At 34.3% G+C, this 17,658-nt stretch overlaps 1 protein-coding gene across 1 annotated transcript; it reads right to left on the reverse strand.

The window, feature by feature from the left end:
* Nucleotides 1-918: 918 nt before the first annotated feature.
* LOC125371180 lies at nucleotides 919-17,238 on the reverse strand. The gene is made up of 2 exons (XM_048379711.1): nucleotides 17,122-17,238; nucleotides 919-1,377 (listed from the first exon to the last, which is right to left on the reverse strand). The coding sequence occupies exons 1-2, from the start codon at nucleotides 17,236-17,238 to the stop codon at nucleotides 919-921; spliced, it is 576 nt and encodes a 191-aa protein (XP_048235668.1).
* Between the last annotated feature and the right edge of the window lie 420 nt (nucleotides 17,239-17,658).

The following is a 17,658-nucleotide window of genomic DNA, read 5'->3' on the forward strand; positions in this document are numbered from 1 at the left end:
AAAGGAATAAGTATATTTTGAGTAAGTAAATAGTTAATATTTGCTATGTTCATATATTTAATCAAATGTTCCGCAAATGGTTGCGTTTGCTTAATATTGTTTATGTTTGAATGACTGAGATGGAAATGATTGGTGTTGAGTGGAACAATTGTTATTGCTGAAATATGATATAAGTGAAATGATTGAATTGTGATGTTAAGTGCACATGTGCATGTGAATGGTGGATTCCCCTGTGAAAAAAAAAAGATATATATATATAAAGCCTTGGGAGGCTAAAGCCTAGAGAGGCTATAAAAATGTATAATGTGAGATGAGGCGGAGCAGCTTACGTGTGTGATATGTGAGGATGAGGTGGAGCAGCACATTAAAGGGGATCCACAAGCCGTGAGAACTAACCATAATTGTTGAATTGTATTTCTTCTATGATGGTTGTATAGAATGGTATGACTTTATACCTAAACTATGAATATCATGGAAAGTTATGTGATTGGGTGGAAATTGTATTAAGTGTATGTGATATAGATTATGTTGATTATTTATTTACTGAGCTGGAGGCTCACCCCTCTCCAAAATTTTTCTTTTCAGGTTTGTAAATAGTAGTGCATCCATTGGTTGTATGCGAAGTCTAGCTTTTAGCAGTTCTGTCAAGTTGGGCCAGTTTTGTGAAGTCTCCTCCTGATGCATTTTTGTATGCAGTTATGTGATATATATGGAAGTATACCTTATAAGGCATAAGAAGATGTTTGTAATACTTGTTAAAGGATGTTTAAGTATAATCATATGTTTATATGTTAATAACCTTGTGTCTGGATTCTTAACAACCTACATATTGACCTATCTACCTGTAGTATATATTCTACGACGCTTGTATGCTTTGTGGCTAATGTTTATTGGTTAGCATGTGATGGGGGTGTTACATCATGGGCTTTCTTTAAATAAAAATCCATCATGCCTATAGAACTTCCCAAAAGCTACTTTCTCACAAGCATTGAACACATTACCAAGATCAGCATCATCAACATACAAATCTTTAATGCATTCAAATCCCAGCAATTTGGCATATAGAGTAGAAAGTAGTGCATACCTATGTGATAATGCATATGCAACCATGTTTTTCTTCCCTTGCTTGTACTTGACCATATAAGGAAACATTTTGATGAATTTAACCCACTTAGCATGCCACGTATTCAGCTTGTATAGCCCCTTAAGATGCTTCAAAGATTCACGATCCACATGAATCACAAACTCTTTGGGCCATAAAAAAGGTTGCCAAGTCTCTAACACACGCACCAAAGCATAAAGCTCCTTGTCATATGTGGGGTACTTCAAGGCTGCCCCATTAAGCTTTTCACTAAAGAAAGCGATTGGCCTCTTTTCCTGCATAAGAATAACTCTAATAGTTTATTCATCTTTCTTTATTTATATATTCATATTTAGCTTCTAATTTCTTTCTCGTATGGAATGCAGGCTTTCATATTATTAAAACCGTATGCAATCAAATACTTGACACCAGTGAGCATATTATTTCAGTTTCCTACCTGACGGGAAATCAAGTTATGGGTTCTTTCATGAACTTTGCAGACTTATCAACACTCATGCTAGTTAACATAGACTTATCACTCAAGTCCTTCCTTTCTTTTGTGTTCTTAGTTTACTCTTGCGTGCTCCTCATCAAGCCCTAATGCTGGATAAACATGACTAGCAATCTACAGGCAAGTGCACCTATCGAATGTAATCTAGCTATAGGAAGAATCTCATATCCCATGGGAATTGACAAGCTACTGCTATTGCGCTATTCCTATTATCTAACCAATCAAAAGGCGGTGAAGATCATTAACTAAAAATGATTGAGAATGCAAATGAAAACTAAGTTTTAATAAAGAGAATGAAAGTTTGGAGAAGACAATGAGATGAGTTAACCCAATCGGGGATCCCTTTAGCTACTAGGCTTAAAAATAATAAATTATGAATTAATTGATTAAGAATTGTAATCTATGGATAATTTCTTAAATGAATTGGCCTCTCTCGAGTTAACCAATTCCTAATCCTAAAGAACTAAAGTTGGAATCTCTTCCTAACAATTGATTTTAGAATAGCATTAATCTCTAAATTACCACTAATAAGAATGTCTAGATCTTATTCTAGTAAGTTATTACACTTATCTCTAAGATGCAAATCACTTAATCACACAAGCAGTTGTCCAAACCCAATTGAATTTCTTAATAACAATGGAGTTCTCAAATTAATTCAACAATGAAGAAGAAATAATAGATTTTATTATACTTGAAAGAAAACTACAATCTTAAATCAACAATTCAATTAACTAAGCATAAAATAAGCTAAGCATAGCTAAAATCGCCCCTAAATGGGTCTAATAAGATTAGTTCCACATGTTCATGATTAAATACAAATAAGATCGCCCCCAAATAAGAATTAAATACAAAGTAAACAAGAATCAAAAAGAACATGAACATCCTTTTCTCAAATGGTGGAAATGTTATCCTCTCTTGAATAACTCTGAATCCAATCTCTGCAGCTCAAGATCTCCTTCTTCTTTCCATTGAATGTTCAATCCAATCCCCAAAAGTAGCTATCTGGATGATGTTGAAGTGGAATTCGTCTCCGTTTTCCTCTTCTTCATCGTCTGGAAGGTTGCTCTTAAAGTCTGTCTTAAATACCCCAAAATTCTCTCTCCCCAGAATCCCTTTTTATTTCGTTTTTCTTTTCTTTCAAATCAGGTTTGAGGATCCAACACAGCTTGGATTTGGGCCATGTTGACTAGCACAGCTTGGATTCATGCCGTGTTGAGCTAAAATTGTATATGTGCCCTTCTTCAGCATGGCTTGGATTTGGGCCGTGTTGCTCAGCACGGGTATGCTCCTAGGCCGTGTCACTCTCGAAAACCATGTTACAAATCATTTCTTCTCACCATGGGTAAGGAATTTTAGGATGCCCTCTAACCCTAACCATGCTCCTCAGCATGGGCATGTTAAACAGTTTAACATGCTCGATTCATCCGTTTATTCCCGATTTTGGTCCGATTTCCCTCCAACTTTGATGATGTACCTAGAAAAACACCTGAGACACAAATGAAACTAAAACAGGGTGATTCTAATACAAAAACACATAATTTGACATAAAAACAACTCAAAATCAAGCATGCAAACTTGTGTAATATTAAGGATATCAAATCACGCCACACTTAAGCTTTTGCTTATCCTCAAATAATCAACAGTTTAGATCATAAACATGCAATGAACCCTCCTTAATATTCATGCATTGCATTATAATTAAGCAACATTCAATCTATCCCAAATTGAAACTCAACCAAAAACTAAACTAGCAATCTAAACAAGAGAAATTATCATGTTAGTGTATGAAGAAATTAAATAATATATTCAACATCAAATATTCAAGAAACCATATGCCTCACAAGGGATCACTTTATGCATTTGGTGTTTAAAAGGTAATCATCAAATTATATTCAACTTACTTACCATAGGCTTGCTCACACATCTCGTTTTCGCTACTGCAAACAATCAAGTATCATAATCGAAGGGTCTTTATAAGGGTTGTAATGGGGCTTAGGTTTAGGTATGGAAATTTGGAATTGAGGTGTAAATAATTTCTAGACTTTTACAATGCCTTACCCATAATTTCAACTCAAAAAGGACTAAATGCCAAACATGGATAATCAAATTCACTGTAGTTCCCAAGTCTCTAAAACAAGATGTCAAAAAGTGAAAAAATGAACCTAGTTATGGCAACATTTCAACCTGAATCTCTTCCTCCTCTAGCAATCTATAGGGAAGTGCACCTAGCGAATGTAATATAGCTATGGCAAGTATCAATGTCGTATCCCATGGGAACTGAGAAGCTACTGCTACTATGCTATTCCTATTATCTAACCGATCAAAAGGTGTTGAAGATCATTAACTAAAAATGATTGAGAATGCAAAGGAAAACTAAATTTTAACAAAGAGAATAAAAGTTTGGGAAAGACAATGAGATGAGTTAACCCAATTGGGGATCCCTTTAGCTAGCTGGCTTAAAAATATAAATTATGAATTGATTGATTAAGAATTGCGATTTGTGGATAATTTCTTGAATGAATTAGCCTCTTTCTTAGGTTAACTAATTCTTAATCCTAATGATCTAAAGTTGGAATCTCTTCCTAACAATTGATTTTAGAATAGCATTAATCTCAAAATTACTGCTAATAAGAATGTCTAGTTCTTATTCCAGTAAATTATTACACTTATCTCTAAGATGCAAATCACTTAATCCCACAAGCAGTTGTTCAAACTCAATTGAATTTGTCAATTACAAAGGAGTTCTCAAATTAATTCAACAATGAAGAATAAACAATAGATTTTATTGTACTTGATTAAAACTAAAATCTTAAATCAACAATTCAATGAACTAAGCATGAAACAAGCCTAGCATATCTAAAGATCACCCCCAAATGGGTCTAATAAGATTAGTTACACATGTTAATGATTAAACGAATACAAGAATCAAATACAAAGTAAACAAGAATCAAAAGAACATGAACACCCTTTTCTCAAATGGTGGAAATGCTATCCCCTCTTGATTAGCTCTAAATCCAATCTCTGTAGCTCAACATCTCCTTCTTCTTTCCTTTGAATCTTCAATCTAATCCTCAAAAACAACTATCTAGATGATGTTGAAGTGGAATTCGTATATGGTTTCCTATTCTTGATCGTCTGGAAGGTTGCTCTGAAAGTCTATCTTGAATACTCTAAAATTGTCTCTCCCTAGAATCCCTTTTTCTCTTTTTTTCTTTTCTTTTAAATTAGGTTTCGGGATCCACCATGGCTTGGATTTGGGCCGTGCTGGATCCATGTCGTGTTGAGCTAAAATTATACATTTGGCCTTCTTCAGCATGACTTGGATTTGGGTCATGCTGCTCATCATGGGCATGCTCCTAGGTCATGTCACATTTAGAAACCGGGTTGCAAATCATTTCTTCCCGCTATGGGTAAGGAATTTTAGCACTCCCTCTGACCCTAACCGTGATCCTTAGCACGGGCGGGTTGGCAGGGTGTGTTGTACAATCTAACGCACCCGATTCATCCATTTCTTTTTGATTTTGGTCCGATTTCTCTCTAACATTGATGATGTACCTAGAAAAACACATGAGACACAAATCAAACTAAAACAGGGTGAATATAATACAAAAACACATAATTTGCCCTAAAAATAACTTAAAATCAAGCATGCAAACATGTGTAATATCAAGGATATCAAGCCCATTTGTATTATTTCCTCCTTCTATTAAATGTTTCATCCAGGAATCAAGCTCATGATCTACACTAAAATGAGTTAGATCAACAACATTAAGAGTACCACTTACATTAGACTCACCTTGTAAGTCTATCTCACATGCATTATCATTGATCATCTCAAGAACTTGAAATGGACCAACACCCATTAGACTCAATTTTGACTTTCTTTAGTTTGGGAACCTTTCATTTTGAAAATGGACCCAAACCTACAGGCTTGAACACAACTTTCTTTCTTCCTTTGTTTACCCTTTCGGTTATCCTTTCATTTTGCCTCCCAATCCTATCTTTCACTTGTTTGTGCATCTTCTTCACTAAATTTACCTTGGAAAAACCTTTAATACTAACAAGCATACTAATAAGTAAAGGAATCAAATCAATTACAAATAAAGGATTAAAGCCATACACTATCTCGAATGGTGAAGTGTGTGTAGTGCTATGAGCAACACTATTATAAGCAAATTCCATATATGACAATAAATCTTTCTAAGACTTAAGACTCCTAAAAATTAAAGCATATAACCCATGGGAACATTAGGAATAGACAAAGGAGTATATAACCCATGGGGTTGCAATTTAGACTTAGCCTTTAAACACACAATGCATCAGCCACACACCTTATTCATATCACATTTCATGCAAGGCTAGAATAAATGTTCAATTAGTATGTCACAAGTCTTATGCACCCTAAACTGACCCATTAAATCGCCATCATGTGCCTCTTCAACAAGTATTTCACGTAAAGAACAATGAGGAATGCATAGGCTATTCTTTTTGTAAAGATATCCATCAAACACATAAAAATTATTAAAGGCAACCCCAATAGTACAAGCATTAAATACATTACCAAAGTCACTATCATTCAAATACAACTCCTTAATAAACTCAAAACCCAACAACTTAGAATTAAGAGTATTAAGCAAATCATACTTTTAGGATAATGCATCAGCAACCACATTCTCTTTACCTTTCTTATACTTGATCACATATGAAAATGTCTCAATGAACTCTATGCACTTTGCATGTCCTCGGTTCAACTTGTCTTGCCTCTTGAGATGGTTGAAACTGTCATGATCTCTATGTATGACAAACTCTTTAGGCTAAAGATAGTATTGCCATGTTTGCAAAGCACAAACCAAAGCATAGAGTTTTTTGTCATATGTTAGGTACTGAAGTGCTGCCCCATTTAGCTTTTCACTAAAATAGGAAATTGGCCTTTGTTCTTACATTAAAACAGCCCCAAAACCAATGCTACTAGCATCACATTTAATCTCAAAAATTATATCAAAGTTAGGTAAAATCAGCAAAGGAGCATTACATAATCTATCTTTAAGCAAATTAAAAGCATTTTCTTGTGCATCATCCCAATTAAACCCAATATTTTTCTTTATAATATCGTTCAAAGGTGCGGCAATGCTACTAAAGTCACTAATAACCTTCTATAAGAACTAGCAAGACTACGAAAACTCCTAACTTGGCTAATGTTGGTAGGTGTCGGCCATTCCTTTATTGCTTTCACCTTTTCCTCATCAACCTCTAGACTTTTAGAACTAACAACAAAACTTAAAAATATGACTCTATCCATGGAAAAACTACACTTCGTTAGTTTACCAAACAATTTATCTTTTCTAAAACCATCTAAGACCCTATGCACATGCATCACATGATCATCAAAAGACTTAGAATAGATTAGAATATCATTAAAATATACAACTATAAATTTACCAAGAAATTCACGCAATACATGGTTCATCAACCTCATGAAAGTGCTAGGTGCATTAATAAGCCCAAATGGCATTACAAGCCATTCATAAAGACCATATTTAGTCCTAAATGTTATTTTCCACTCATCCCCAAGTTTCATGCAAATATGATAATATCCCCAAGTTTCCCATCTTTTACAAAAGAGTACCTATTAAGGAACCTATCATGGACAACTCTTCTATGAAATTGCCATGACTTTTCTCAAATTTTCCCTTGTTTTTTCATTAAGGAATCATGGGAACGCAATTAAGAAGCTTGACCTGTGGTATTGGGGCGTGACTTGATGATCAACCACACGAGATGCAAATCCACACGCATAAGAGAGAAATCATATTGATTTTGATTAATACAAGCGAAAATGCATGCGTTTTGATACTTGGGAGGCATATAATAAAGCAAATTAGGTTGAAGTATTATTAGGTACGGCCACACAACTCCCTTATTTTCGTTAAGGAGTCACGGGAATGTAATCAACAAGCTTCAGCTGTGGCATTGTACAATGACTTGATGATCAAGTAGGATGAGACACAAATCTACACGCGTGATGGAGAAATCATGTTGCTTTTGATTAATCCATGTGGGAAGACACACAATTTGATGTTTAGGATATATGTAATGAAGTAATTTTGATCGAAGTGTTATTAGGTATGCTCATGAGAATTTTCCCTTGTTTTTGTTAAGTTGGTTAATAAAATTTGGGACTATAAGAGTAGTTAGCCAGTTAACTCCTCTCTAGTTCTTGATTTTGACTTTAGTTTATTCATCTTTATTTATTTATTTTTCATATTTAGCTTCTACTTTCGTCTTCTTATGGAATGAGGGCTTTCGCACTATAAAAACTAAACAAAACGAATACTTGAGGTTAGTGAGCATATTATTTTAGCTTTGTACCTTGTGGGAAATCAAGTTATGGCTTCTTTCAAGAACCTTATCGACTTATCAACACTCGTGCTAGTGAACATAGACTTATCACTCACATCCTTCCTTTCTTTTATGTTCTTTATATACCCTTATGTTTAAATCAATTTGATTTGATCCTTGCACTTTACCGTATAGAAAAAAAAAGTTATGATTTCTTTTCTTATCGGATCAAAAACCCTACCTATGTCCTCATATTATTTGTTTCTTTTGTGTGTCTCTTTCTAATCTCTGTCTAGTATGATGGTTTGGTTTTATTTTGGGAAGCATAAACATAAATTTTGACCTAAAGCGCGCGAAAGCGGCAATCATAGGCACCTATCCAAGGCTTGAACAAATGTTAAGAAAGAAAATTAGTTGCACAATTATTGATATCATTCTCCGAATGATAGCAGACGAATCTTTTAGAGGAAAGAGTGAATGCAGAGAATTGAGGCATTCCCTAAATATCTCGATTCAAGATTTGCACCACTAGGATCTTCATCATTTCTTATTTTTCAAGGCACGAGAACTCTTGATGACACAAGGACTGGAGTAAGGAATCATAAGAGTGCAATTGACAAGCTTGACCAGTGGCATTGGTGTTAGATGTATGTCCTAAAAGCCAATTGAACTTTTTCTTTTTAGTTCATACATTATGATATTATTATGTAATGAATATCTTTTTATTTAATGGCAGTTGCCGATCATTCATGTCTGTAGTAATATAATTATTGAATGAGTCCAATAATATTTATTAAAGACCCCATTTTCAAGATTTAGGAATATGAGTGGCAGATGATATTTAGAATAAATATTATAAAATAGTTCTTTATTGTAGGATTAAATATTGGACATCTTTAATCCGAAAGACCAACATATTACGTTTAAACGTATGATTAGTATGAGATATGAAAATATATAGGATGGTGACTCTCATGCTTTGAAGAAATAATATTCACATGGATGATTTACTTAAGCCACTGATTCATTATTAAGTTATGATGGTATAACTAGTCCTCAAACTTGAGGTGACAGAGTTGTCTCATGAATATGTAATTGGAATTTGCTTATGCTTTAGGTATCCGTTCATACTTAGAATGGGTACTTGAAGATAGTGGCTCCAGTTGCATATGCATGGAGGCAGCAGTTCATCAACAAGGAATCCACTACCTTGAGTAAACAAGGAGAATATCCTATGCAATTCGATAACACCTTGACTAAGAAATCCTTGGTTGAGGTAATTATGATTAATAGAAAAATAATTTTTGCATTAATGATATTTAGTCGAGATGTATCCTGGATTTGGTCATAGAATCAAGTTAGTGGATTTGACTATTCCATGATCCTCACTTGATCGAAATATTATTCAATGGAAGGATTTAATTACACGGTAATCATAAATAAAAGGTTCATGGATGATCAATGCCTTTATTATTAATTGGATAATTATAATATATTGCTAGACATCAGTTATAATTTATAGAAACGATTGAGAGACAATTATTTAATTATTCCCTTAGTTGATTAAAGTATTTTAATTAATATTAAATTCCATTGCTAGTTAATAATAAACCTAGAAAGTCACACACGTTAAGATCAACTCAAGCATGGCGATGGACTTAACTTGTCCTTTAAGCACTAGTATCTTTCAAAGTTAAAGTCCATAAATGTCTAACTAATGATAATATATAATATATAAGTTCTATATATTGAAGGACCTTGACACATGTCATCATAAATGAGTTTGTAATGACATTTATTTTTATAATAACTTGATATGTGTTATAACAAAAGGGTTTTATGACGACAGGTGTCATGAAAGTAGCTTGACACATGTCATAATAAATGGGTTTATGATGACGTGTAGAGAAAGCATCTAAACATGTGTCAGCACAAAATGGTTTTATGATAACATATGTTAGGAAAGCAACTTGACACGTGTCATCACCATAAGAGTTTTATGATGACATGTGTTAAGAAAACAGCTTGACACATGGTATTAATATAGCTTGATATGTGTCATCACAAAAGAGTTTTATGATGACATGTGTTAATACTGCTTGACACATGTCATCACAAAACAGTTTGTAATGAATTGTGTTTGTACAACTGTGTTAAGGATTATGAATCCTTAACAGAGTATAGGAGAGAGTTTCTTATTCCTATTATCATAAGAAAAATAGAGATAATCGACATACTTATTATCATAACAACGTTATCACATTAGAAAACTTGAGAGTGGAGAAGGAGTTCTTCATCTTTAATGATTGAATAGCTTTGCTTGAGGTTACTTGTGTGAGATAATCTAGAGGATTTGCAATTATGAATCTCTATTTGATTCGCTAACAAAAACATCATCAATAATCAAGAATCAAATTTTTCTTTGTGTTCTTCGCGTTCATAAAAGAGAAGTTATTTCCTTTTCTCAACTTAAATCCTCCATTACAACTTGTAACCTTAATTTTTGTGAGATGTGAAATGTTTAGAGCTTCCGTTGTACCACTTCATGTATTTTCCCAATAGTGGTATTAGAGCCAACCTGTTGATTAAGGAATTTTAGTAATTCAGTGAGAATTGGATAGAAAAAATTAATTTGATTGCATGTAGGATGATTTTGGGCTCAGGAATCCATTTGATGTGTTTCTTTGATCTATTATTATGGTTTGTAAATTTAATTATTTATATTGGGTTTGTAATTAATTACTTTGGTACCCCTTGATTTTCTAATGTTATTTCACCTTGGTATGCTAAGGTTTATAAATTGTAAAGTGTTACAAGTGAAGAAATTTGAATATTCAAGAATCAGAAGGGAACCAGATCATTTAGAATGCAAGAAAACTGGATCATCATGATTTCATTTAGGCTTTTAGCGTTCTTGTAATTTATTATAACCCTTGGTGCCCAAATTTAATTCGTGGCTCTGGAATTAAATTAGAATAGATTGCCCTTTAATCATCTGAGTTTATTTATCCGCTTTGATATGCATGGGATGTATGTTTAAAACGGATGTATGCTGGTGAGACCTAGTAAAGACTAAAATCTTCCAATTAATATTAAGTGGATAAATGGTATGATTTGAGAAATTGATATCATGGTTGTCCATTATGTAAAATTTAAAGATTTTTATGGTCTAAGTAATCAGATTTATGAAAGATCATGTGATAAATCTATTGAATTTTATTATGCATTTGAGGTTAAAAGCACAATAATTGATCTGGGAATAAAAGCACAATAATTGCTAAGAACATACGCAATAATATGCAAGCAAATATGTGTAAAACTATGCTCATCACAACCCCATAACAGGGTTATATTTGTGAATATGAGAAAGCAACCCCGTAAAAGGTAGATTTATGAGTTTGAGAAAACAACGCTATAAAAAGGGTATATTTTTTAATATGAGAAAACAACCCCGTAAGAGGGGTATGATCGATCCGCAAGTGCACGGTTGTCTCAAGTAATAAAAAGATATGGTCCAATGGAAAGTTAGTGATTTCAAGTATTAATCTAGGATTTAATTGATTATTTGAGCAATCAAATATGAGGTTTGAAGCATAAATTATAAACAATCTAAATAACTAAAACAATATCAAAGTAATCAATAATTAATGCTAACACAATACACTAATCTTAATTTAAGCAATAACCAATCAAATCTCAAAGCAATTAGCTAACTAAAGCAACATGGAAATTTAAAAGCAAACATAAGTAAAACAATGAATATAACTAGGATTAATTAATAACAATCAATAAACAAAGATCCTAGAATGTCAATCCACCTATACCATCAATAAAGTCGAGCAACAATCACAAGTAATGTTAAATACCAATTCTCTACTGTGGCTGAATTTGGGTTTTATAGCCCTAATCTATCTCTAGACTTAGAACCATAAGCAATATAATGCTAATGTCAATTCTTATCACACATCAACATTAAACCACTTGATTAAGCAAACACTCCCATCAAATCCTATTAATCAACCTAAAAGCTCTCACAATCAAGCTAATAAATATCTTCATTTGTATGTCCAAGAATAATAAATATTTCTCAATACAATCATTCTCCAAAATAAGACTTATAGAGCTAGCCATTCAAAACAAATGCACATTAAAACACCAAAGAAGAACCCTAAGGTAGAGAGAATGACATACAACACAAACAACTCAAATCATTGCTTCATTGATAGAGATAGGCTTCATGCATTCTAGGATTAATAAACTATTCATTAAACATCATTAATAAGCATAAATAAGGAAAATAAAATAAAAATAGAAGAATATTACCCATTTAATTCCTTGAAGATAGCTCAAGAGTAGACGATTTGAAGAAGATAATATGTAGACTTTGATTGGTATCAAGTAAATATAGCAATTAAAACTCAAAACTAAATAAACCAAAAAGAAATTTAAGAAAACCAAGATAAAGCTAAGATTTTTTTTCCTCAAATCCTCTCTATTATTTTCTCTAATCGCTGCTAGCTCTTGTGTAGTCTCTTAATATATTTTTCTCTTTTTTTCTAGATGAATGACGGCTGCCCCATAAAAATTGAGAGAGTCTTTATATTATATCTAAAAAAACACTCAAAGTCGAGTAAAACCATACCAAACCACTCCAAAAATGAACCAGAATCGCCCAAAATCGAACCAAGTAGGGTATGGAGCGTGCTCTAAAAATAATGCAGGCTGGACCGGGTTGGTTCTTTTTAATTCAACAGATGACCTAAAGTTCGAGGGGCATATCTTGGACGTCTCAACTCCTAATTGGGAAATTCTTGAGCCTAAAATGAAGTTCAAGATGTCGACTCTAATTTCTATGTTTTACGATTTTTTTTTATTCTATCTTTTTCTTGCCCAAAAGTCCCTTAACAATTTAGTGCTACATTTAAGACAGCTTTTGGAGTGCTCCTTAGCATGAGGCTTGTATCTCCCTCATCTTAGCACCAAATGGCCTGATTCCAATTGCAAAATTGAAGTAGACCCAAAATTCTGTAAATTTGGAGCTTTTCATCCTAAGAATGTAATACGAACTCGAACCGAATACGTTCAAACACCAAGATAAGTAATGGTGAGAAAATCAAACTAATAAACGCTCTCCCTATTTAAGAGGAAGCACCCTTACCAATAAGTTCGAATTTGTCGCCCCAAAATCTAACTTAAAAGTTTGCAATTGATTATGGAACTAACAAACTTAGCAATAGAACTACTAAGCCCTTTAGTTATAAATAGATGAAGAATGTTCAAACAACCCAAGAAACTAATAAAAAGTTAATTGATTGATCAAACATGTAGATGTGAAACTAAATCAAACAAGTTAATTTAATCTCAAGAAATTCAATAAGGAGCACCTTAAGGAATAAGAGTTAACAACTCAAATAAAACTTCATTCAGAAATATATATTGATATTCTTGTTTTAGCCGAAATACATAGCTCTATTTATAGGGCTTTGAAGTGATTCTAAATCCCAAAAGGACTAAGAGATAAGGAATAAAAATCAAACCCTAAAAGACTCCTAATATGTGGCTAATCTTATCATTATAAGGAAGGATACGATAAAGAGTAATCTAACCCTAATTAAAATCCTAAATTCATAGGAGGAAGTTCCCTTTATCCAATACTTCCAAAAATAGAGGAAATTAATAAAAACGGGCCCATTACGAATGTTTTCTTGAAAAATTCAAAGCTCTTTTTTGTAGGCAGCTCATAGGTTGTAAGGCATGGTCACGCCTTATGGAAGTTGAGCTTCTACCCCCTTTCTGCGCAGCTCACAGGTTGTAAGGCGTGGTCACGCCTTATGGAAGTTGAGCTTCTACCCCCTTTGCTCATTAATAGCAATTGATGTCACTATCTTCAAGGCATTATTATCATCATCAAAAGCACCATCATTAGCCATCTTCAAAACATGCTCCAAGTAAGAATTTAAGGCTTGCTTGAACTTCTTACTCCTTGCTTGTGTCATTGGTCCTCCATAGGCTAGTGGATCCATGCTAGTTAACTTAGATGCATCCTTGGTTGTATCATTCCCCCCCTCTTCGAAAGGATTCGACCTCGAATCAATGCCTTCATCAAAATCAAAAGGACACAAATCAATAACATTAAAAGTAGTACTAACATTATACTCACCATGTAAGTCAACTTTGTATGCATTATCGTTTGATGCGCTCTATCACTTCAAATGGACCATCACCACGTGGCATCAACTTTGATTTCCTTTGATTGGGAAACCTTTCCTTCCTGAAGTGCACCCAAACCCAATCACCAACTTCAAATACCATCCTTTTGCGGCCCTTATTGCGTTGTTTGGTTATTTGTTCATTGTGTCTTTCCAAGTTTGCACGCACTTGTTCATGCAACTTCAGCACAAATTCAGCTTTTTTTGCACCATCTAAATTCACTTGTTCACTCAAAGGTAAAGCAATCAAATCTGAAGGACTCAAAGGAATAAAGCCATAAACAATCTCAAATGGGCAAAATTGAGTAGAAGAATGCATACTACGATTATATGCAAATTCAACATGCGGCAAACAATCTTCCCATGTTCTCAAGTTTCGTTTAACCATGGTCCTAAGTAATTGTGACAAAGTTCTATTCACTACCTCAGGTTGACCATCGGTTTGGGGATGACATGTAGTAGAAAAAAGCAATTTAGTTCCCAATTTACCCTATAAGGTCTTCCAAAAATAGCTCAAAAACTTGGTGTCCCTATCACTAACAATAGTTCTAGGCATACCATGTAAACGTACAATTTCTCTAAAGAACAATTCAGCAACATGTTGTGCATCATCGGTTTTCTTACATGCAATAAAGTGTGACATCTTTGAAAACCTATCCACCATAATAAAATTACTATCATGCCCATGCTTAGACCTAGGTAATCCAAGCACAAAATCTGTAGATATGTCAATCCAAGGACAATTGGGTATGGGCAAAGGCATGTACAACCCATTAGGTTGTGATTTAGACTTAGCTTGCTTGCATACAATACAGTTAGCACATAATTTATTCACATCAGATTTCATCTTAGGCTAATAGAAATGATCATGCAAAACATTTAAAGTCTTTTGAACACCAAAGTGTCCCATCAAACCACCTTCATGTGACTCTTTTACAAGCAATTCACGCATAGGACAGATAGGAATGTATAGACGTTTTTTTTAAACAAATAATGCTGCCAAACATTGAGTGCACGCACAAGGGCATACAATTCCTTGTCATAAGTCGGATACTTCAAGCTAGCTCCATTCAACTTTTCACTAAAATAGGCTATTGGCTTCCTATCTTGCATTAAAACAACTCCAATACCTACACCAGAAGCATCACAATCAATTTTAAAAGTTTTGGAAAAATCCGGAAGTGAAAGAATGGGAGATGAAGTAAGTTTGTCCTTTAGCATATTAAATGCTTTTTCTTGTTGTTCTCCCCAATGAAACTTCACGTTCTTCTTTACAAGCTCGTTGAGTGGTGCGGCAAGGGTACTGAAGACCTTGACAAACCTCCTATAGAAGCTTGCAAGCCCATGAGAGCTCCTCACATCACTAACATTCTTTGGTGTTGGCCACTCCTTAATTGCTTTCACCTTATCTTCATCAACCTGAATTCCATTTGCACTAACAACAAAACCAAGACACACAAGTTTGTTTGTGCAAGAATCACACTTGGTAAGGTTAGCATATAAAGAATTCTCATGCAAAACCATCAACACCATCCGAACATGTTCAACATGCTCATTAAAGCTCTTACTATAAATCATAATATCATCAAAGTATACTACCATAAATTTACCAATATATGCACGCAAAACATGGTTCATTAGTCTCATAAAAGTACTTGGTGCGTTAGTTAAGCCAAAAGGCATGACCAACCACTCATACAAACCAAATTTAGTTTTGAATGTTGTTTTCCACTCATCACCTATATTCATTCTAATTTGGTGATAGCCACTTCTCAAATCAATTTTAGTAAAGATAACACTTCCATGCAATTCATCTAACATATCATCTAACCTAGGAATAGAATGATGATATTTAATGGTAATCTTGTTAATTGCACGACAATCAACACATATATGCCAAGACCCATCTTTCTTAGGGACTAACAAAATAGGAACAACACATGGGCTAAGACTTTCCCTAACATAACCTTTACTTAGTAGTTCCTCAACATGGCGTTACAGCTCTTTGGTCTCCTCGGGATTGACTCTATAGGCTGGTCTATTTGGAATGGATGACCCCGGCACAAAGTCAATTTGGTGTTCTATCCCCCTTAGTGGTGGCAACCCACTAGGTAACTCCTCGGGAAACATATCGTCATACTCCTGCAAAACACTTACAAACACACTAGGAAGAGAAGAATGAAGATTATTAGTGTTAAATAAAGTTTCCTTGTACATAAGTACAAGTACTTGCCTACTTTCACTCAAAGCCTTTCTCATGTCTCGCTCTCTAACTAAGAAACTCACTTTTTTCTAACTAAGAAACTCACTTTTTTCTCATAAGTACAAGTTCTTTTACTCACATTCTTGCGCAAACCCTCACTAAACTCTCCTTTTACCACTCTTTGCTCTCGCTCCTCATTATTTTCCACATAACTCTCCTTTTACTTATGCACCTTTTCTTTTTCATGTGCACTCTCATACTTTTGTTTTTCTTTCTCATATGCTTCCATTCAGTCCTTTACAACTCTTTGAAATTCACAAACTTCTTTAGGATTCAATGGTGCCAAAACATATGGTTTTCCATCCATTACAAGAGAATATGCATTGGTTCGACCATTATGAATTACAGATCTATCATATAACCATGGTCTACTTAGCAACATATGACATGCTTGCATAGGAACAACATCACATAATACCTCATCATGATACTTCTTTACACTAAATGCAATCCGCACTTGCTCAGTAACTCTAATCCCACTTTAATCAGTAAGCCATTGCAAGGTGTATGGCTTAGGGTGCTTAATAGTTGGAAGTCTAAGTTTATCAACCATCATAGCACTTGCTACATTAGTACAACTACCCCCATCAATTATTAAACTACAATTAGCATCATGGTTTTGTACTTTACATGTAGTATGGAATATGTTTTCCCTTTGAGCATCATCATCAATAGGTTGTAAATTAAGAGCTCTAAAGGTTACAAGTACATTACTAACCTTACCCAATTGCACATCATCACAATCCTCCAACACAGGCATGTCTAGGTAATCCTCCTCACTAGGTTCGGATTCTTCATCACTCTCAAAGACCACTTCACCACTTCGAATTGTCATGGTTCGCTTGTTTGGACATTGGGAAGATATATGCCCATACCCCAAACACTTGAAGCATTATACATTCTTTGATTTGAGGTCAATTTGCGTCGTTGGCTTAGTGTTAACATCAAATTTGGGGACTGCCTTGATGTCTTTTGATGCCTCACGACCCTTGTTAGGGGGCTGGTTGCTCCCTTTCCATGTGTTACTCCATTTTGAGCTAGGGGCAGCACTTCTGCTCTTGGTTTTAATTGCTTTTCCACCTTTACGGCCATGTGCAACATGTCCTCCATCTCTATATAATGCTGCAATTCAATTATGTTAGCAATATCACGATTCGAACTATGCAGAAATCTTGCCATTGTGGCTTCCCTATCCTCATCTATATTGGCTCTAATCATAGCTATCTCCATAGATTGCCAATACTCCTCAATACTC

This window comes from Ricinus communis, chromosome 9 (assembly GCF_019578655.1).
Source record: "Ricinus communis isolate WT05 ecotype wild-type chromosome 9, ASM1957865v1, whole genome shotgun sequence".
Lineage (NCBI taxonomy): Eukaryota > Viridiplantae > Streptophyta > Magnoliopsida > Malpighiales > Euphorbiaceae > Ricinus > Ricinus communis.